This window comes from Strix uralensis, chromosome 6 (genome assembly GCF_047716275.1).
Source record: "Strix uralensis isolate ZFMK-TIS-50842 chromosome 6, bStrUra1, whole genome shotgun sequence".
Taxonomy (NCBI): Eukaryota; Metazoa; Chordata; class Aves; order Strigiformes; family Strigidae; genus Strix; species Strix uralensis.
The window spans coordinates 1079120-1100531 of record NC_133977.1 but is presented as its reverse complement, the minus strand read 5'-3'; the positions used below and the strand labels follow the sequence as shown (position 1 = coordinate 1100531).

Below are 21412 nucleotides of genomic sequence, written 5' to 3'. Positions count from 1 at the left end.
AGGCATGGGAGGGGCAGCATCCCCAGGTGCTTTGCTCCAGGGATGCTCTCTCGCACTGCCTAGGGTCCCAAGGGGGACAGTATCGTTGGGCCACCAGGGCCTCCTGGACCTCAGGGCCCCCCTGGTATCGGATATGAGGGGCGGCAGGGCCCTCCTGGCCCTCCCGGCCCCCCTGGTCCACCCTCCTTCCCAGGTCCCCACAGACAAGGTGAGTACCTGCCCCATTGCATCCCTCCCTGCCACCCTTACATCCCTCCCTGCACCCACCATATCCCTCTCCATGCTGCAGCCCGCCCCATCTCACCCTTCTTCCCCCCCAGCTATCAGCATTCCTGGACCCCCTGGACCACCGGGACCCCCTGGACCACCAGGCACCAGTGGGATGTCCTTGGGGGTGAGTCAGGGCTCTGGGCAGGGGGTTGCCCATGGGCTGGCTGGCCGAGTCCTGAGCCACCCTCCGGGCTGTGCCCCGTAGCTGCGCACCCTGCCAACCTACCAGGCGATGCTGAGTGCTGTGCATGAGCTGCCCGAGGGCAGCCTCGTCTTCCTGACCGACCGGCAAGAGCTCTATGTCCGACTGCGCGGGGGCTTCCGACGGGTGCTGGTGAGTGGGAGGGGGCCGAAGGGGCCCCCCCATCTTGGGTTGCACTGCCTGGCCCTAGGGGAGTACAGACTGCATCGCCCTGGGGTTTCGGTGGTGTCTTTTGGCAATGCTTGGGGGTCCCCCCACTCATGCGTGAGGAAGAGGAGAGGGGGACAGCTGGGATATGATGTGTCATGCTGTTGCAGCTGGAGGAGCACACCCTGATCCCCAGTTCAGCTCTGGTGAGTCCCCTGTCCCCCATGCCCATCCTCATCCCTCATCCCTATCTCCATGCTCCATCCTCATCCCATCCCCAGCCATCCCAAACCCAACCTTCTCCATCCCCATCTCCATCCCTATCATCAACCATCTCCATCCCTATCTCCATCCACCCCCCAACCATCTCCATCCCCATATTCATCATCATCCCTGTCCCCACCTGGGCAGCACCAACCCTCAGCCTTTCTCCCCCTCCCTCCTCAGGACAACGAGGTGTATGACAAACCACCCAGCGTCCACTATGCTGGCCCCCAGCCCCCCCTCCAGCCCCGCGGACCCCTCCACCCCCTCCGCAACCACAGCCCCCCACCCACTGCCCGACCCTGGCGTGGGGACGAGGTGGTGGCCAACCAGCACCGCCTGCCCGAGCAACCCCTGCTCCACCACCAGCATGAGCTCCTTAATAGCTACTACATCCACCACCGGCCGGATCCAGCCCCCGTGGCTGCCCACGTGCACCAGGACTTCCAGCCCGCTGTGAGTGCCACATACCAGCCGAGGGGAGGTGACGATGGTGGTCAAAGTCATGTCCCTCAAGCCCTGTTGTCCCCTCCTTGGCAGCTTCACCTGGTGGCCCTGAACGCCCCGCTAAGCGGTGGAATGCGTGGCATCCGGGGCGCCGATTTCCAGTGCTTCCAGCAAGCCCGGCAGGTCGGACTGGCTGGCACCTTCCGTGCCTTCCTCTCCTCCCGCCTGCAGGACCTCTACAGCATCGTGCGCAGGGCCGACCGTGCCACCGTGCCCATCGTCAACCTCCGGGTACGTGCATGTCTCCGACCCCTTTCTGACACCCCGTGAGCTCTGAGGGCTACAGAGCATCCTCCATCCATCCACGTGGCAGTGACTGTGAAGCATCCCCTCCCCAGAGGTGGCTGGGGCTTGGAGCTCCTGTGATGCTCTCAGGGTGCAAGCAGGGCTGACACACACCCCCCTCCTCTTTTTCCACCCCACACCCCCCCCCCCACCAGGACGAAGTGCTCTTCAATAACTGGGAAGCCCTTTTCACGGGCAATGGGGCCCCACTGCGAGCCGGCGCCCACATCCTCTCCTTTGACGGCCGGGATGTCCTGCGGGATGCAGGATGGTGAGTGCAGGATCTAGCGATGGGGAAGGAGGGGAGATGGGGTCTGGACTGTTGGGGGCAGCGGCAGACCCCCACCTTTCCCCTTTCCAGGCCGCAGAAGAGTGTCTGGCACGGCTCAGATACCAAGGGCCGGCGCTTGCCCGAGAGCTACTGTGAGACGTGGCGGACAGAGGAGCACGCCGTCACCGGCCAGGCTTCCTCGCTGGGCTCTGGCAAGCTGTTGGAGCAAGTGGCCAGCAGCTGCCAGCATGCCTTCATCGTCCTCTGCATCGAGAACAGCTTCATGACTGCCGCCAAAAAGTGACACCCTCCCACCCCTGGATACCCCACATGTCCCCAGGGAGGGTCGGGCCAGAGCCAGCCTGCACCCCGGCACCCCTGTGGTCTTCAGCCCTCCCCATGCACCTGCCCTCGCCCCGCAGGGTTTTCTTCTCCTGCAGACCTGAAGCCAAAGAGTATCACCATCGCCCCTGCCCTGGGTCGGCAGGGGCTCATATCCCACCTGGGGCAGGGCAGCCATGGGCTGGCTGCCTTCCTCCTCCTCCTCTTGCTCCAATTCTCTTCTAACTCCTAATATTTAACCACTTCAGCTTGCATCCCCCACCTGCTCAGATGGTCTTTTCAGGGTGGCTGGGTGAGAGGATACTCAGCTGGGAGATTTTGGCATTGCCATGCAGTATGCCCTCCCGGAAAGCCTGCAGGGGATTCTCCGACCCCCACCCAGCCCTGCACTGTCCTCGCTAGGAGCTCGGGGTTGACCCAAATCCCCGCTGTGAGGGCCACAGGGTCTTCTCCAGCCAAAACCCTGGCATCCCACCCCAGCAAGGGACCGTCCCGTGGTGGTGCCGGGGCTCCCCTTAGATGGTCTCCGTCCTCCCCAGGTAAGGACCATCCCACCCAGTCCCCCATCATCATCTTCACCTCCACCTCCCAGCCAGCAGCTCGTGAGCCCTGGGGGGTCTGGTCCCTCCAGCCCCTCCACACACCCTCGGGACCCCAGGCCATTCCCCCACACCCCAGGTACAGCTACACCCAGGCGAGCGCAGGGACTGGGGTGATGGGGTGGCTCTGACACGGGGCAGGCATGCCCTTGGCGTGTGTTTACGTACGTGTGCGTGTTGAACACGCGTGGTACCGAGGGCAGGCACCGCCATCGCCCCCCTCCCCGTGCCACCTTTGCTGCGCAATGAGGGCCAAGGCACAGCAAAGCTGGTTTGAATTGGTGTGGGCAAATCCAAGGTGCTAAAAAACAAAAAAGAGAAGAAAAGATAAATCTGTAACTAGCTTTTTATTATTGTATGGAAATTATTACCATAAAAGCTGTGCGAGTCACATGGTCTCTATTTCTTACAGTCTACTGTATTTTGTGTAATTAATGCAATTTAAAGCCTGTGGATCTTTTTTTTTTGTTGTTGTCAGTTGTGTCCTATAAACCATTTTCTAAAGGCACTGAATAAAGAAATATTGTCTTCTTGTAGCCTGGCTCCGCGCCATGATGGGGAGCTGGTGGCCAGGAGACACCCCGGACCCCATCTCTATCCCTGTGTGGTACCTGGTGGCGGTGGCCATGGGCATCCTGCCCCTGCTCTGGTTGTATCTGGGGCTGGGGGCACAGCCCTGCCCCCATGAAGCAGGAAACTGGTCCTAAGGGGTTGTGTCCTCAACGGGCCGGTGCCAAGGACCGGCAGTGGGACAGGAGACTACGCACGCAGTGATGGTAACGCTCACTTATGGAGCCGAGACCTGGCCTCAGTGGTCATGGTGCCAGTGCTCAGGCTTGCACAGCACCTGCCTCCAGGCTCTTCTCCTGTGCTGGCACCTCAGCGGGGAGCTGGCACAGCTCCTTGGCCAAGGCCAGCTCTGCCGCCTGCTTGCGGCGGCTGTACCGAATGCCCACGCCGACGGCCGACAGCAGGTAGACCACCGCCAGCAGCGTGAAGTAGCCGAAATACACGTAAAACTGCAAGAGAGTGGGGGGAGAGAACAACACTTGCACCTCCTGCTTCATCTCACAACATTAGGGGCCCGCCTCCAGCCTAGATGCCCCTCATCCCTACCTGTGGATGCACGGACAAGCCCAAGCCCCTCTTGTCGGCCACGATGATGGTGATGATGGTCTTCAGAACAGTGGCGAAGAAGGTGTTGACCCCGAAGACCAGCGCACAGAGCTCTTTGGAGAGGGAGGTAGCGATCTGGAAACTGGGAAAGAGGAGGCCACCAGTGAACCCCTGGTACCAGCCCAGCTGCTGAGGTGGGAGCGGGTCCCCAGGGGTACCACGCACATGGCAACGGGCACCAGGAACTGGTAAGAGCCACGGAAGAGGACGTAGGCAGCGTAGCACAGCCAGATGTTGCTGGTGGTGTTCATGAGCAGGAGCAGCCCCGCCTGGAAAGCTGTTACCACCCCGATCACCAGCTCTGACCACAACGTCCAGCGGATCTTCACGTAGCCAGCAGCGAAGGAGGCACCAGCCCCTGGAGAGGAGATGAAGGATGCTGTGAACACCTCAGCAGCATGGGAACACCTTGTGTCCCCCAGCCTAGCGATGCTCATCTCATCACCACTGCCAAACCACCCCCTGCATCCCCAAAAATGTCATAAGGACCGCCACGCCCGGGGACGCAGCAAGATGGGGTTGTCCCCCTGCATCCCCGGTGTCCCCAGCCATTCCCAGGGGATGCAGTGGGACAGGGGTGTCACCCTGCATCCCCAGTGACCCCAGCCATTCCCAGGGGATGCAGCAGGATGGGGGTGTCCCCCTGCATCCCTGGTGTCCCCAGCCCAGGTGAGCGTACCCAGCAGCGTGGAGGCAGCGTCCACCCCTCCGTTGTACACCCGGCGATTTTCCGTGGCGGGGTAGATCTCGTTCCAGAGGATCTGCACATAGTACAGCATCAGGTAGTAACCGGCTGAGTTGAAGACCCACCACAAGGACCAGAGCCGGAGCTGGGGCTGCCCAGCCAACGCTCCCACCTCCCGCAGCATACGGCACAGCGCTGCCTCCCGCCAGCCCCGCATCCCCCCACCACCGTCTTCCCTGGCCATCTTGTCCAGCTCGGTGGGCGCAGCCCCATCACCAGCTCCCTCAGGCCGGTTGAAAAAGAGGCTGCGCTGGGGCCGCTCGAGGAAGAGGGTGAGGATGAGGCCGAAGCTGACGAAGCCCAACGAGACATAGTTGAGGGTGAGGAAGGAGACACCACCCAAAGTGATGCAGAGCTGGCCCAGCACCGAGCTGGTGAAGACGCCCAGGAGGACAGCGGAGCGGGAGTAGCTGGCCATACGCTGGTAGCGGGATGGGGTCACAAGGGAGAAGATGTAGGAGGAGTAGGCGATGCGGGCAGCCATGGTGACACCGTAGAAGAACTCCATCAGCTGCATGGCCAGGACCGAGGTGCCCAACACCAGCAGCAGCCAGATGGAGATGTGGCTCAGGCTCTGCAGCACCAGTACTGGCTTGTAGCGCAGGTAGTCCGTCAGCAAGAAGATGGGCACCAGCATGGCCATGTAGGAGTAGGTCAGCACCGGCGTGATCACGTTGGTCACCTGCCATGCGTGCAAGGAGGGGCTGAGCACAGGACACGTCCCTGGGGGATGCCCCCAGCCCGGAGGAACACAGTTTGGGTGGGCACCAGCTGCTGACCCCCATCACGGCACTTCCTCGGGGAGGAATGTGGCCTGTGGCGCACTCGGACGGGGGTCTGGCTGAGGCTCGGCCCCCTCCCGTGCCGGGAACACAGCGTTCCCACGGACACAACAGCCTGCCGGGACTGGTGCCAGCGTTCCTTTCTTGGGGGACGACAACATGTGGCCCCTCCTCACCTAACCCCATCGTTGCCAGCAGCCCGGCAGTGCCCAGCCCTGTGCTCCCCACTGCACCGTGTCAGTGGGGGTGGGATGGGATGAGGCTTTTCCTGGCTCAGCACCCCCCCGCCATCCCACTGGCTGCCCAGGTGGGCAGGGGTCAGGCATCACCCCCACAAATTGGTTGCCAGCCTGGGCACAAGGTCTTATGTCAGAGAAAGCTGAGTCTGGACCTTAAGGAACAGGGTGACCTCGCAGCCCACTGAGACAGGGACACGCTGCCAGCTGGACCCATACCACACCACCTTCTCCCCGCCAAAAAGCACCACCGTGCATCACTACACGCTCAGGACATGGCACACCTGCACACCTCCACACCCCAGGACCGCAGAAGGATGCTCTGACCAGTCCCAGGGTGGTGACTGTGTCCAGAAAGGGGGACATCATGGGGGACAGGCTGCCCGCGGCTCACCTCTGTCTGTGTGAAGTTCTTGTCGGGCCCCAGGAGATACGGGGTGATGAAGCTCTCCCCAGGCCGGACCTGCGTCATGAAGCCATAGAAGCAGAGGTAGAAGACTTGTAGTTTCCAGCGCTGGTCTGGTACCGTCTCCGACGCTGGCTTTTTGGCGTCGTCATCCTTCTTAGGCATGGCTCCGCTGGCTCTGCAGCAGGACGGCGGCGTTATCCCAGGGACTGTCAGCTAGACGGGCTTTGCCAGGCCAGGCAGCCCCTCTCTGGCCGCAGGCGCTTTCCAACGCATTGAAAGCCACGTCGCTGCAGTTTCTGGGGAGAAAGCAGCATTTGGCACAGGCTCAAATTCCTCCATAATCGCAAGGCAAATAAATACCACTACCTTCTCCCCAGGAGATGTTCCTGCAAGAAGAAAAGCAGCTGCGCGTCTCACTGTGCAAAAGCTGGGGGGGCCCATTTAGGGCGGCGTTTGTAAATCCCGTGTGAAAGAGCCTGGATGCATGAAGCACCCGGCTCTGCGGCAGGGCATCCTGGGCTCCCACCACCTCCTTTTTCTCCCTTTTAAGAGTCAGTGGGGTTTTAACCCCTCCTCGAAGCGACGCTTCCCTCTGAACCGAGTCGCTCTGCTGCAGACCCGGAGGCAGAGGGATGCAGACACCCTGTGCCAAGGATGCTCCGGAGGGAGATGGCAGCGGTCGTGGGGACTGTGCCGGTTGTGAAAGCGAGTTAATGTGCACACTTGGTGCGGGGCCACTCGTGTTATACATTAGCTGGGCGGTTGGCAGGACTTCAGCTGAGCCGCAGGCAAGTGACTGCCCTTCGGCTCTCCCATGGCAGGACGCGATGCTCGGGTGGCATCGCCCAGCCTGGGGACAACGCAAAATGCCATGAGGTTCACGGTCCAGGGGGGGATTAAATGCTCAAATCCTGAGGTTTGGACACTGGAAAGCTGGCAGCGCCAGGGAGGGCCGATTAGCAGTCACGGGATGAAGGCAGGAAGGGAGAAGGCCTGGCCCAGGCGTCCTCTCAGTGCTCCTCACTCCCACAAGTCACTGACGGCGCTTTTCGAGCCATAAAAATCCACGTGTGCCAATCCACGCTGCAGGAGCAAGGTCTAGAAACCTGATTACCCTGCTAATTGCAGAACAACAAATCACGGTCATTAAAAAGGAAGTCCATGGTCCCAGTCTGTGCCCCCCCCCCACCATCCTGCGCAGTGAGGCTGGGTGGCTCACCTCTGAAGAACCCCCCCCAGCCCCCGATAACGCATGCGGCGAATGGGGCAATCCCATGGCATTTCAGCACCGGTGCCTGAGCATCACCAGAACACGCACATCCTGGAGCTCACAGCTGGACAAACAGCTCGTACCGCTTAAATAGGTCCCTGGGGAGCGAGGCGGGGATTCAGGGCCCAGACCCGGTGCTGGTTTGGGTGCTGGATGGAGCTCCACAGCCCCCCCGCTGTGTCGGGAAGGGCAAGGGGCACGGAGCAGGGGCTAAAGCCCCCCCGCAAACGCCCACCCAAGCACTGTGCCGTGCCCGCCCTGGGCCCCTGCCAGCCGTGACTGCCTGGACTATGCCCCATCACTCGGTTGTCCCCAGGTCAGGCTGCGGATGTGAGCGATCATCACCTCTGTGGGGCAGCCCCTCGCCATGTACGCTGGGACCCCGAGGGACTGTTTTCCACCCCCTGCTCAAACTTGTTTTGGAAGCAGATGCTCCCCACTTCCCTTCGTGTCTATCCAGGATGGATACGTGTGCTCGTGCCTGGCCCAAAGGAAACTGTCTGCACTAAACCCAGGATGTAGATCCATGCACCTGCCTCGGTGCCACTGTCCCCAGGAGCACCAGGCTCCTAACTCCTGGCATGTGCATTCCCACGCATGCAGGGACCCCAGCCCCAAACCCATCTGGCTGGACCCAGCTCCACCGCTCTGGACCATCCAGGGAGCTGCCACCGCTCGAAGTGAGCAGGCACAGGTCCCAAGGGATGCTCCCAGCTCGGAGCTGTTGTCCCTCTGCCCTGGTGCAAGCCAGGCAGAGGAGAGGGAGCAGAGCACGGGCAGTTATCACCGTGTGAACCTGGTTATTGTAGCATGACCTTGACGAGGGATCGCGGTCACACTACACGGTTGTCAACCCAGGGTCACGGGTGCTGAGGGCCATGAGCTCAGGCACAGCTCTCTGGGAGCCACGGCCAAGCGGTCTGGAGGGGACAGCCCTGGCGGGGATGCTCTCCCCACAGCCACATGTTGGTGGCACAGAAGTGACGTCACCGAAGCACGATGCATTTTGTAGGGAGCTGACGAGCGGGCAGGAGATGGGGCTGTGCGAGCCCCTGGGGCACCTTCCCCAAAACAGGGAGGGAAGCTCCCTAAAATAGACCCTCGCCCACCGCGTGGGCTCCTGTCTGCCTCCTCCCCAGCATCCAAGGGATGGGAGGCTCCTTCAGGTGCTGCGGGGTGGTTTGGGGTGCACGTGGTAGAGGAGGGTGTTGGGGAGGGTGCGCGGCACCAGCTCACCCTGAGACATGGCACCCTACGTACCCCACATCCCCACCATCCCGGGCACCCGGGGCGCACCCACAGCCCCGGCAATCCAGGTACCCCGGGACACCCCACATCCCCGGTACCCCGGGCATCCCAGGGACACCCTACATCGCCGGTAGCCCAGGTACCCCAGCACCGGGAGCACCCCAGCACCCCGTACCCCCCGCAGTCCGGCCCGTACCTGGGGGGTGGTGCGCATGGGGGCGGCGGCCCGTACCCGCCCGGGCGCGGTGGGGGGGTCCCGGGGCTCCCCGCGGCCCCGCTGCCGCCGGAGCCGCAGCCGCAGCAAAACCAGGAGGAGGAGGAAGAGGGTTTGGGGGGCCCTCGGGAAATGTAGTCGTGCCCCATGTGCGGGGTGACCGGGGGACTACAAGCCCCACAGTGCAGCGGGCGGGAGGAAAGGGAGGAGGAAGCAGAGGAAGAGGAGGAGGAGGAGGAGCTCATCTATCCCGGGGGGCCGGGTCCCGCCGGCCAGTGGTTGTTTGTCTGAGTCTGGGGGGTAGTCCCGCCCCCCCCTAAAGCATCGCCTCCGTATCCTGCCCGCGCAGCCCCCAGAGGGGGGGACACAGCACCCCTGGCCGGGGTCAGCTCCCCGCCCATCTGCCGTAGCGTCTGGGCTGCAGGGCCCCGCATCCCCCGGGGGGGGGGGGGACGCTGCCCACCGCCTAAGCTCCCCCCCCCCCGAAGTGATTGAACGCCTCCCCTTCCCGCTCCCCACTGCCCATAAGCCGCTTGGATTTATTTCTGCACCCAAGTTTTTAGAGGCGGGGAGGGAATTTGTTACAGCCCGGGCTGTGCCAAGTCCCCGAGGGTCCTGGACGTGCCGCTGCCTGCTGGGCTCCGAGCGAAATCTCCGAAGCCCCTCTGCCCCTCCGGCACAGCCCGGCAGCAGCCCCCAAAATGCGCTTATGGGGTAAGACCCAAACATCGGGGCAAGGGGGACTGCACCGGTCCCGGAGGCAAGAGCATCCTCAGAGGCAAACTAAGCAGAGGTGGAGACCCTCGAGGATCGAGCCCCGGAGCTGGTGCCCCCATCTCCTGGGAGATGATGCATCTTCTGAGAGCATTTTCTCTCCCTGCCTTTCCTCCCCCTCTCCCAACACTTACCCTGCCAGAAGCAAATGCAACCTGACAGGGCTCAGCTACTCCGCTGAAATATTTATATGTTCCCGCCTGGAAGCGTGGCAGCGGGATCCCAGATGTCCAGGGATCGTCACAGCCCCCTGCCCAGGGCTGTGAGGGGTCCAGGCAGCCTCACCCCAGCCTGGGGTCTTCCTACCCAGAGGCCTCCCATCCCACTGAGCCCCCCAACATCCATACAGAGATGCTCACCACCAAACCACTGTGGCAGCGGCTGGACCAGCCTTTATTTCACTTGGGGTTTTCTCCTCCTTTTCTCAGCCAAACAGATAGAGCCAGGGTGTGTTATTTAGGTGGGGGACATCACAAATCCTTTCTTAAATGATGACATGTTTGCTCCACGAAGAAGTTTCCTCCCTGGGGTGTCCTACCAGGATGGCTTTGACACTGCAGAAAGAGCCAGCTCATATCCCCTCCCAGGTGGGCACTGGTCCTGGGGAGGATGGCAAGACCACAGCAGATGTGGCTCCCTGTGACCCCCAGGCAGGGGCATAGCCCTTGGTGGGACCCATCTCTCTGTGCCTTGGCAATGGCAGGGTTGGGTCCCTTCTTTATGTGCAGCAGGACCTGGGTGCAGGAGCACCCCAAGGTGCAGGTCAGAGGTGATGCTGTGCACCCGGGCAATGCCAGCTGCCAGGGTTTGGGGCTGGGGCAGGGGCAGGAACTGGGGCAGAGGAAGAGGCAGGGGCTGGGTAGGGGCAGAGCGGGTTCGGAGGCAGAAACAGGAGCAGGGGCTGGGGCACGGGGCTGAGGCAGAGCAGGTTTAAGGGCAGGATCAAGGCCAGGGGCTGGGGCAGGGCCAGAGTCAAGGTGTGGTGCTGGGGACCCTGCTTGAGCAGGGTCTGGGACATGGGCATGGCCTTGAGCAGGGGCAGGGACATGGGAAGAGGCTGGGGCCGGGAAGGGACAGGGGCTGGGGCGGGGCAGGGACCAGGTCTGGGAAATGGGCAGTGGCTAGAACAGAGAAGGGCAGGGACAGGGAAAGGTCAGGGGCTGGGAAAGGGACAGGGGCAGGGGTCTGGGCAGGGGTCTGGGCTGGGGCAGGAGCTGGGGCAGGAGCTGGGACCTGTCAGAGGCAATAGCCGAGGTGGGGAAGCGGCTGGGGTAGGCTCAGGGGCAGGGGCGGGGGCGGGAAGGGATGGGGCAGAGGCTGGGGCAGGGGCAGGGCGCGGTGGGGCGGTGCGTCGGGTGGGCCGGGCAGAGCCGGGGGGGGCGGGCAGGGCTGCGGGGCCGGGCAGAGCCGGGGGGGCCTGACAGAGCCGGGGGGGCCGGGCAGGGCTGCGGGGCCGGGCAGGACCCACCGCTCGGCTCCAGCTGCCGCCTCCCTCGGAGCGAGCCCCGCCGCGCCCTCCCGGCCCCCAACTCCGCCGCTCCCCTCCTCCTGCCCAGCCCTGCCTGTCCCTGCCCGATCCCTCCCCGCTCTGCACAGCCCGTCGCTCCGTCCCTCCGTCCGTCCGTCCGTCCGGGGGCAGGTAGGGGTTTGCCTTCCCTGGGGCGTTGTTTTTTGGGCGGGGGCGGGCTGGCGGGGGGGCCCGGAACGGAGCCTTCGTCCTGCTCCAGCCAGGTCCGTCCTTGGGGCGGGGGGAGGCTGGGTCCCCCCCGCAGGGACCCGGGTGGTGGCGGGGAGGGGAACAGAGCCCCTCCGACGAGGAAGCGGCTCCCGGTGCGGCATCACTCCGGGAACCAGTCCGGGAGCAGGAGGCGAGCACCCTTCGAACGCAGGGTGGCTCTGCAGAGCGGTGGTCCCCCGTGTCGCCATCCCGAGGGGCTCCCCCCCCATGCCCTGTCACCTCCCCGGGTGTGCGTCTCTGCGAGGCTGCTGAGAGTTTTCCGTCCCTGACTCCCAGCCCGGGATGCTGCTTGGCTCAGCAGGGACTGGCCTCTACCGAAACAAGCTCCCTGCGCCCCTGGCCCACAAGTGGGGATCCCCAAGGGAGAAGAGGGCTTGCCAAGCCCCCCACCCGCCACTGCAGGGAGAGTTGTGCGTGGGGACAGGTGATGGCAGCGATGCTGTGCAGGCAGCTGGCTTTTGGGTGGTGGCTTTCGGGCACGAGCATCCCGCGGTGGCCCACTGTGTTGGTCCAGCGGTCGTTTCTAAGCCCTGGCTCCGGGTGTGCCGGTCACCAAGCACCCACCGAGCAGCTCATCGGTGTATCCAGCTGGGGCAGATGCAACCCCAGTATCAGTGCTGGGGGGGAGGAAGGGGGCCCAGGCCTCGTTTCTGGAGCTCATGCCTCCAAGCTGCCTCCGCAGTTGGGCAAATCATCTCCTGGGAGCCTATTTCCCCAGCTGGTACCTTTCTGTCCTTCCTCTGAAATTGAGCTGGTTCATCAGCATGTGCCTCAAGGGAGCACAAGGTGCCCTGTGCTGGGGTTGTTCCTCCCTCCCCTCCAGAGCCATCACCCCTCCTCGCATGGAGCCGATTTGAGAGGGGTAGGTTTATATGGGTATCACCCCTGGGGCAGTGAGCAGCATTTATTGCCCAGCTCATCCCGGTGAGTGCCCCTGGGGTCTGGGTGAGGCCTTGGTGACCCATCCTGGTGAGGGGGGAGCCCATACCACCCTCCTCGCAGCAGCCCAGCCCTGTGCAGCATTCTCTGGCGACCGCTGTGCTGCAGAGCGTCCCCACCCTGGTGCGGATGCTGCATGGCCCCCCGGGAATGGCGCAGAGCCCCGCGCCACAGAGCGTCCTCCCCCACCTTGCGGCACGGTCAGCCCGGGGACAGATGGGGCAGCTGGGGGCCATGATGCCCCAGGGGCTCCCACGGTGCTGGGGGTGTCGGGTGAATCCAGGGGCCACGTCCGTGCGGCGTGGCACAGGTGTCCCAGGCTTTCCCAGCCTGCAGCTGTGGACGGTGCACGCTCTTCATCCTTGCGAGAGGAGAGAGCAACTGCGCATCCTGAGGGATGCGGTAGCAAAGGGGAGGGTGGTCCTGGTGGGAGATGCACCAGCCACTGCTCCGTGCCAGGGTCTTGGAGGAGCTGGGTGGTGGACAGGAGTCCCCCAGGGTGGAGGGGATGGATAGCAGCACCTCGCACAGACCGACTCCAGCTGTAAGCAAGCAGTCTGGGGACGGAGAGCCCCATGGGAGCTGACAAAGGCACCCAAAATCTCTGTGACCTAATCCGTGCTTTCTAGGAGCATTTCCACAGTGGCCTCTGGGAGGATGCAAGAGGGAAACCACTGTTTGGGCTTGCTTTAAATGATGGCGGAGGAGGTGTAATTCTGCAGTGAAATTCCAGGCAGGCCCATGCAGGTGCTGAAACCGCTGCCAGACACTGCTGGGGTAGGTTGAGCGATGCTCAGCCCCTGTGCTGCCTGAGCCCTGGGTCCACAGGACTGTCGTGGGCGGCTCCAGCCCAGGTTAGTGGGTACAATTATAGCCCCTGGCTCCTTTTCCTTCTCTTTGCAATGGCCCCAGGAGACCATGGGCTTCTTTTGGGACTGGAGCTGGCTCCCACCCAGACAGTCTTTGTGCCTGCCCCTGGGAAGCTGCACAGTGAGGCTGGGGTGCTGCTGACACCCCTGCATACGTGGTGTCCCTCCCATGGGGCAGAGCCTGGGGAGAGGGAAAAATGTCCTTAGACCCACCCCCCCGCTGCTGCAGGCACAGTTCAGGCAGCTGCTGGCAGCGCTAATGGCAGCACTTCCTCCCGGCCTCGGTGCTCTGCCAGAAGCGCTGCTTCTCCGCCCTGCTAATTGTGGAGGTGAATTAACAGCACTAAGATATGGCCGGCATCCCACGCGGTGCCTGCTGGCTGTCCTTTCCTGTGCAGAGGCTGCGGGGACGCTGGAGACGTGCCGGGCTGGGGGACAGTGTTATTGTACCGAGGGTGGACCCTTTGCTCCCGGCTGTGGGGCAGTGATACCTGGAGCAGGGACAGGGGCATCCTTCATCTTCCTGCCCCATCCCAGTGCATGGCCATGGGTGGAGACTCTTGCCTTTCCACACTGCAGAAATAGGTTCACTTTTCATCAGGTTGGCAGGCAAACTGGTGCTGGCACCTCTCAGATTGTCTGCAGGGAACCCAGAAAGAAGAAAAACTCCCTTTAACCCAGAAGGTCCCTCCTCTGGGTGTCCCGAAGGGGCTGTTTTCTGTCAAGGAGGGAATATGGTATTTTTGGGGAAAGCCCACTGAGACTTGGCACACTGATCAATGGCGAGCCCTTTAGAGGAGCTACGGACAGTTGGTGACTTCCTAAGGAGTGCAAAACCCAAACGCTTTCCTCTGAAAATGGCAAAATGAAGTGCTTTGAATTTTCCACCTTATTTTTTTGGTTGCTTCTTCCCTTTGCTGAGTCCCAAACTCTGGCCTGTTTGGGCAGGCTTTGCGAGGAGACACACAGAAGAGAAATGCCACTCCCTGGCTGGGGGGAATGTGTTTTCAGTCCCCTTTGATCTGGCAGCAGCCCATCACCAGGGTCTCGTGGTGTGTGCCCCCCCAGCCTTGCCAGGGGAGTACAGACATTGCGTCCACCAGCCTGGTGGGCACACACGGTGGGGAAATCCAGCATCGACCAGAGGAGGAGAAAGGGGGGCCACATGCAAGGGCAACCAGCCAGCATCTCCCAGGAAGGGGTTAATCCTGGAACTCCGGATCTGATATCCTATTGCTGACTGCTTTAGGTAAAAGCTTTTTTGGCTCAGTTTCAAGGGCAGGCTGGAGGATGACTTATGCATCCTCCACCAAGGAGTAAACCCTCTTGTCCAGACTTTCCCAGTCTAAGGTGATGGTTTCCTGAAAATCCAAGTGCCCTGGAGGGCCCCAGTCTGCTGACCTGGGGTTTGGGAAAAGCTGCTTCCCAGCAGCGCTAGGACCTGCTTGTCCTTAGGGAATTGGGGCTGTGGCACCTCTGGCGTGGGTGAAGCTGAAGCACCTGCGTGGGTGTCCCTGGAATGGGGACCTGCTGTGGTGGGCACAGGGTGAGCGACCAGCACCAGCACAGCCTGTCCGCGCTCAGCTCGGGGTGGGAAGGGAGCAGAGTCTTTTCTTAAAAGCCACTAAATGATAGTAACTTAAGCAACGCATTTGGAAACATAAGCGACGTGCTGCTGCAAGCAGAGGTAGCAAATGCTTGCCTTATTCCTGCTGTTAGCAGCTGAGCTGCTGCTCGTGGAAGGTTTTCTCATCTGCGATGTGCAGCTTTGGTACGTGCGTGCTTTGGAGCTCCCCGCAGTCTGTTCGTGGTGAACATTGCATGAGCACGGGACTCATGGAAACACCGAACCACAGCCAGCATGGGGCTGGGGGTGCTGCCAGGGGTCTCTGCCTTGAAACCTTGAAACCTTCCCCCTTGTGCAAACACATCATGACATGGGCTCTGCCCTCCAGGTTCCCCCTGCTCCGTCACGTGGGTTCCCCCTGGTTGTGACATCTTTGCTCCATCATATTTGCAAGGATTTTGGGGGATTTGCTGCTGGGCAGTCGAGTGCCTTGCTCTGTGTTGGGGCGCGTTGTTCGGAGGATGCTTTTGCCCCGGCGCAGCCTGACTCTCATCCCTTTTGTCTGCAGGGCAAGGGCCGCCCAGCCGACTGCACTGTCACCTTCCCAACGCTACCAGATGTGCCTCCGAGTCGCGCTGCGCCGGGGACCGGCCCCAGGGGTAAGGAGGCAGGAATGGCCCCACCACAGGTCCAAAGCTCCCCAGGGTACCCCAGGCATGGCAGCGGCATGTAGAGACGGGACCCCAGGGTATCCGTGAAACAAAACCCTTTCCTGTGGAGGTGCAGCTCCATGGGGCGAGCGAGCCTCTCTGCTGTGGTTGCCCGTGGCCACTCCATGAAACGCACCTCGGGAATCCTGGGAAGCTACGAAGCCCAAAGCCAATGGGCAAAATCCACACGTTTCTGACATCTCATAGCTTTGGGAGAGATTCTCCTGATCTGGCTATGTTGGATGCTTTGTGTCAGGGGAGGAGGATGCCTTGGGGCTGCCCAGGGTGGGCTCCCTGAGCTTGTGCAGGGCAAAGGATCTTGCAAAAATCAGGAGGCTGTGATGGGGAGGATGGTGAGTGCATAGTGAGGTGCAGAGAAGCAGCCCTGTAGCATCATCAGGGGTTTTAGTGTCTGCTGAAAAATCCACCTAGGGGGACCTGTTCAGGCACCTCACTGGTCTGGACAATTATGTGACTCAGTTTCCCCACCTCAGAAATGTGTTGTCCATCCAGGGGATTTTGGACACCAGCGCATGGCAGGGGATGGACAAGCGAGGGACCCGAAGTTGCCTGTTTTTACTGAACAGATTGGGTGACCGTGGTCCCCAGGGACACGCACTGATAGCTCACCCTCTCTCTCCAGGGATATTTCCTTACATGTGGACTCTGCGCTGGGGGCTTGGCTCCCTGGGCGAGTGGTAGAAGTAATGCTGTGCCATGCTTATGTGTGTTACAGCTCAGCCAGGGCTTAACTGGGCTCTGCTGGTCACCCAAGCACCTTCATCAGAGGACCAGGGTACAAACTGTGCCCAGATGCCACGCGTTCCACCCTATATGGTCTCTGTCCTTGCCCTGGGTTGTGGCCTCCTCCTTTCAAGTTTTTATGAGAGCTAACGTGCCTGTCATCAACAGCTCTCCCTGTCACAGCTGGAAAACACTCCATAGTTTTGCAAGTAGAGCTGACAATATCTGTTGAGAAGTTTCTCCCTTACAAGCGTGCAGGAGTAGTTTTGCCAGCCCTTAAGCAAGGGAAGAGGGGCAATGATAAAGGAGGGAAGGAAAAAAAAAAAAACCAGAAGAACAGACAATGGTACCAAATTTGCTGACCTCCTCCCTCTTGGTTGCCTCTGGAGCAGAAGGAAAATGAATTGGAGGGAGTTGGCTGCTTGCAAATGGCCCCGGGAGCAGGACTGGGCTGTGCAGATCCTGGGGTCTCCTTAGGCTGACCTCTGCTCTGGGGTCTTTGGGGCAGAAACACCCTTCTGAAAGGCATGGGGTGGGCTTGGCCATGGGTGATGTCCTGGGGAGCTGCTGGTGGCATCTGCTGCTGGGGCTTGGCTCTGGCTTGACTGTTTTGACATCAGCGCATTACATCACTCCTCATCCTTTTAGTGATGGCTTTGGAAAGAACATGTTTGGCTTTCCAGATCCCATCCTGAAGACCTAAACTGGCCCTCTCCAATGGACCTAATTCCCATTCTTCCCCAAAGGTGAGGCAGGTCTGGGGATTCCACTGCGGATGGTCCATCTCATGCCGGTGGCTGCTCCTAAGGCTTCCTTAACCCACCAAGGACTTCTCGGGTGCAGCAAAGCCTCAGCCCTTCGTGGCTGGGGAGCACTCTGGAAGTTTTAAGAACTCACCAGATGTGGTTTTCCCCAAGAAGACACCAGCTGCTGTGTCTCTGATAGGGCACTTATGGCTTATCTTGCTGTGACCTAAATGAAAAGTCTGCTTGTCCCAAAACCAGGTCTCCACCAGGTACCCAAGCCCCTGGCGCTGCCACCTCTGCCCTCAGGGGTGCTGGGGTCCCTCCAAGCATGCTGGATGTTGCTGGCATTTGCTGGAAGAGGGAGGAAAAGTTGAAATGCCGAGCTCCCCCCCTTGCCAACCGATTTGTCCTCTAGGAGATTAGTCTTCTTCCCTGGCTTACAGGGGGATTTGCGGCCGCTCCATCTGCTTGAGCCCAGCAGGTCAGCGGGTGCCAGGGAGGAGCAGCCAGAGCCCAGATGCTGTCCCTGCTCCCGGGCATCCCAGGCAAAGCCACCATGGGTGGTTTCTGGCTATATCTTTTGGAAAGGAGTAAAAAAACCCAGAGCTACATGGGTGAAAATTGCACTTGCAATGTGGTTTAGACCTGAGGGCGTTCGTTGATGGAGCTGATGGAAACTGTGTGGAGCAATGGCAAGTTTTGTAAGCTGTTGTTGGCTGGTAGGAGGCCTGGAGGATGCTCGAGGAACTCCCCTTCCACCCAGGATGGTCCCAAGGAGATGATTGCCCTGTAAAACCCACTTGGCCTTTGGGAAAGCAGGCAGATGGATGGGGATGAAAGTATCTCAGTGGGGGCACACGATGTGGCTTTGGGGGTAAATGAGGGGAGTTTGCTGGCCAGGTTTTCTGGAGGGGAAAACCTGGAGGTGATAGGGGTGATATGCTCCATCACTCCCATCTCGTCGTCAGGCACCATTTGAAGGTAGTGGAAAGCAAAGAGGCTGGAGGTAAGTTAGGGAAGTGCAGATGACAAGTGGGCTTACAGAGACTGGATTTATAGGGACTGACTGAACTAGGTTTGTGGAAGCAGCAGGGGGGGGCTGCTGGGTGATGCTGGGGGCCAGGGCTTTGCTGAGTGCTGTTCTGCTCCCAGGCTGTGGGGGCTGTGGGACATGGGAGCCTTTGCCTGTACCCAGATCCCAGCTGAGAGTGGGTCTGGTGTGCTGCTGGACCCAGGAACGTGCTCTCCCCATGCCTTTTCGGCGGGCATGGGGCCATGTGAGACCTTGCCAGACCCCCCCGGGGATGATCCCGGTGGGGCAGCTCTCAGAAAGCACCAGTTTCTCTTCTAACGTGGTAGAAAATCACAAAGACGGTTGCTCCAGGCAGCAGAGATGAGATGCTGAGACACCAACACCACCCCCATCCCACTCACTCACCACTGCGGAGCCCAGGGCGGGGACCAGTTTCAGGCCCCCATCTCCATTCTCCTTCCCTTGCCGTTTTGCCAGGAATACCAATGGAGGCTGCCAGGTGTCAGCTCTGAAATCTTTTAACTTTACCTCATCTCCCCAAATGGACAATGTCTCCGCTCATTAGGTACCCGCCCAGGGGGCAGATGTCAGCTTTGCTCATGGCTTTTCTCAGCTCATCTCTGCCGAGACTCTTGACGGCTTCAGAGCGCTCAGGTCCCATCACGTCAGGCCAGCTCCTGCCTGCAGGGCTGCCCGCTCTGCTTGCCCGGCGGCCACGCCGTCCTGGTGGTGGCTCACCTACGGCCCCCCCACCTTGGGCTCACCACCTCCCCCTCCTGAGGAGTGCGGTTTTGAAGGATGTTTTATTAAAAGGCTGGAAAGTAATGGGCACCAGTGGCACACGCATGGCGTGTGTGTGTGTGTGTGTGTGTGTGTGCAGAGCTGGAATTGGTTTTCCTTTCCCAGGCAGCGCCTGGGAGGAGAAGCCATCTCTGAAGTCTGCCCTTTGAGGCTGATGCGTCCCGACAGCTTGTTCACTGGGACATTAAAATCATTGCCTCTGTCTGCGTAAAACACCCAGTAAGGCGGATGATGGGAACACAGGTCAGGGGAGGATCGTTCTCTCCCCTGCGCAATGAGCGACGGCACTGAAAACCCCAAGCAGCAGAACAAAGCAGATCCCAGCGGTACAGGGGCTGCTGCACCCCGACTGGATGGGAGTGGGGTCCCCTACAACATGAAGGGGGCCAACAGCCCGGGGGGACAATGCTGATGGAGCCATTTTGCTGAGTTTTCCATCTATAAGGTGTATTATAGCTCAGGAAATCGATGATATGGTGGGGGAACATCCCCATCCCATCCCATCCCATCTGGTGCATCCCTCACCAGCTGCACAACACGTTTTCCCAAAGAGCTTGTGTTTTCCCTGGCGGGGTTGCAGCAAAGGAAGAGGACATCTGCAAGCTCTCCATACTCTCTGCAGACCTTGCACCCCACACAGGTGCCCCAAACACAGGGCCAAGCGAGATGTCCTGTGGGCACAAACATCCAAGTACTCACAGGTGAGGGGGAGCTGAAGTCCATCTTGGCTGGCTGTTTGCAGGAGAGGCAGGACTGATGTTGGAGCAGACTTTTTTTTTTGCAGGAGAGGTGGTGTGTGGTAGGAGATATGGGGGGACCTGCTGTTATTTGGGATGGTAGGATAGGGCAGCGTGCCAGGGTTGTCAGGGGGCTGCTTCTGCATCTCCAGCCCAGAGTAGGCACAGAGATGGGGAGACTATGCGCAAGGCTGCTGAAAATCTGGTTTTGCCTGAGCAAGCTTTACTTTGGGGGGCCCTTAAAAATGATTCTTGGTGTGATCTGCTGGTTTGGGCTGGGCAGCAGGGCAGTGTGTGAGCTGGACACCCACCAAGGCAAGTGCAAGGGACAGCCTCCATGCCTAGGTGCTGCTTTGGATGCCCACAGATGTCCTCAAGAGCAGTGCTCACCAGCTTGCTCTGCCTGAGAAAAAGTGGGGAAGTTGTCACAGCCACATGGAACTGGGCACAGGACCCGCTCACACTTGGAAGTACCCGTCAGCTCACCTCCGAGGCTGGGCACGAGCAGGGTGCTACATACAGTTTTTTCACCTTTGCATCCTATTGATGCCACATGGTCAAACCCTCTTCAGAGAATGTTTGTCCATATCTCTGTGATTCCTCCTTACCCACTCAAGACTAAATGCTGTGAAATTTTGAGCCCCGTGGAATGAGGTGGCTGAGTTCTCCAGTGCATGTAGGTGGCATCAAGCTGAGGGTGCTGCCGAGCCCCTGGGGAGTGCTGTATGGGGTCCCTGCTGCTCTGCTCAGGGTGCTTGGTGCCCCCCTGTCATAAGTTAAAGATGTTGAAATATCATAGTCTACAAAGGCTGACTTTTGAGGGGACTGGCCACATCAATGCTTTGGAATTCATTGCATCCTCAGGTTCTTTTCTCTGGGAGAAATAGGTGTGTTTTTGCTGGGATCTGGATACCTCTGCTGCTCTGCTGTTCACAGGTGACTCCTTCAGCATCCTGGGTGACCTCTCATGAACACTGCTGATGAAATTTGCTAATGGGACGTAGTCCACGAGAGCTAGCGGGTGAGCTGGCCATGCAGGGATGGAGCCGTGCTCTCCACTGCCATGGATCATAAGACAGAAAGCTTTTGGTGTGATAAGCTTGCTGGTGTCTTTCTCACAGCACCCATGTGTGTTTCAGTGGAGAGAAACAACCAGGAAAAAAAGTAATTGACTCCTCTTCTTGTACTGCCAGAGCAGACACAAGGTGCAGGGTCTTTAGCTGTGCTGGAGTGATGATGGTGAGGATGATAGTCTACCAGCAGACCAAAATGTTGCTTGTCCATAAGCTTGTGATGCTGTCTTTTAAGACAACTCCTGACTGCCTTGCATTGGTCACTGATGAGCAAGATACCGCTGTTGGGTGATGTGGGGACACAGACAGCTGCCACAGCCAGAGCCTCTTTGGCCACGGTGGATGGCTGCTCCTGGCAGAGTTCTTCTGGAAACAGCCCTGCAGGAGGAGTCGAGGGATGCTTAAAGCAGCTGTGGTCAAGACGTGCTTTGGAGCACTGAGGTTTCTGCTTGGAGTCAACTTTTGGATTACTTGAGGTGCACTCATACCCATGATGGAACTGAGGTTGACCCCAGCACAGCACCAGTCCTGTGGGAAACGCAGGCCTGTCCATACCAGGTGACCTGCACCTTAATCACAGAGAACACCACTTAGGTGTCTAGGCAAGTGTTCAGCTCCTCTGCATGGTTTGACTCACCTGCTCTTGTGCATCTCAGGAGGCTGCAAGACATAGAAATAGCAGTTTTGGAGACTGGCTTACAATTCTATCTGCAC

At 60.1% G+C, this 21412-nt stretch overlaps 3 protein-coding genes across 37 annotated transcripts in view; 2 read left to right on the top strand and 1 right to left on the bottom strand.

Moving 5' to 3' along the window:
* COL18A1 (collagen type XVIII alpha 1 chain) overlaps nucleotides 1–3423 on the top strand; it is a 41745-nt gene extending 38322 nt beyond the window's left edge. For all 5 annotated transcript variants that reach the window (XM_074872442.1, XM_074872439.1, XM_074872440.1 and 2 more), the window contains 8 exons: nucleotides 64–208; nucleotides 321–394; nucleotides 476–604; nucleotides 790–825; nucleotides 1067–1339; nucleotides 1424–1621; nucleotides 1831–1946; nucleotides 2037–3423. In XM_074872442.1, coding sequence (XP_074728543.1) covers nucleotides 64–208; nucleotides 321–394; nucleotides 476–604; nucleotides 790–825; nucleotides 1067–1339; nucleotides 1424–1621; nucleotides 1831–1946; nucleotides 2037–2250 — 1185 coding nt within the window. In that variant the 3' untranslated portion in view covers nucleotides 2251–3423. The remainder of the gene's footprint in view (nucleotides 1–63; nucleotides 209–320; nucleotides 395–475; nucleotides 605–789; nucleotides 826–1066; nucleotides 1340–1423; nucleotides 1622–1830; nucleotides 1947–2036) is intronic.
* On the bottom strand, nucleotides 3216–9059 carry SLC19A1 (solute carrier family 19 member 1). 3 transcript variants are annotated; one of them, XM_074872443.1, is made up of 6 exons: nucleotides 8950–9059; nucleotides 6221–6531; nucleotides 4743–5490; nucleotides 4229–4421; nucleotides 4004–4145; nucleotides 3216–3906 (listed from the first exon to the last, which is right to left on the bottom strand). In XM_074872443.1, exons 2-6 carry the CDS (start codon nucleotides 6395–6397, stop codon nucleotides 3718–3720), a joined length of 1449 nt encoding a protein of 482 aa, XP_074728544.1. In that variant the 5' UTR covers nucleotides 6398–6531; nucleotides 8950–9059; the 3' UTR covers nucleotides 3216–3717. The 3 variants fall into 3 exon arrangements, with proteins under 3 accessions (XP_074728544.1, XP_074728546.1, XP_074728545.1); XM_074872445.1 differs by having other exon boundaries at nucleotides 6221–6410; nucleotides 8950–9054; XM_074872444.1 differs by lacking the exon at nucleotides 8950–9059 and adding an exon at nucleotides 6602–7367 and having other exon boundaries at nucleotides 6221–6410.
* A 2088-nt stretch (nucleotides 9060–11147) lies between these two features.
* Nucleotides 11148–21412, top strand: part of PCBP3 (poly(rC) binding protein 3) — a 61814-nt gene continuing 51549 nt past the window's right edge. For 27 of the 29 annotated variants that reach the window (XM_074872423.1, XM_074872429.1, XM_074872428.1 and 24 more), the window contains exons 1-2: nucleotides 11148–11380; nucleotides 15423–15513. The gene's annotated coding sequence lies outside the window, so the exon portion shown is untranslated. The remainder of the gene's footprint in view (nucleotides 11381–15422; nucleotides 15514–21412) is intronic. The other 2 variants (XM_074872404.1, XM_074872413.1) reach the window with 1 other exon arrangement.

What these genes read in the sequence shown, in the direction of transcription:
- SLC19A1 (XM_074872443.1), bottom strand. Translation starts at nt 6,397, where the DNA reads ATGCCTAAGAAGGATGACGACGCCAAAAAGCCAGCGTCGGAGACGGTA. An exon ending in AGAACTTCACACAGACAGAG is followed by an intron (nt 5,491 to 6,220) that starts GTGAGCCGCGGG and finishes CACGCATGGCAG; the next exon opens with GTGACCAACGTGATCACGCC. An exon ending in TTCCTGGTGCCCGTTGCCAT is followed by an intron (nt 4,146 to 4,228) that starts GTGCGTGGTACC and finishes CCTCTTTCCCAG; the next exon opens with TTTCCAGATCGCTACCTCCC.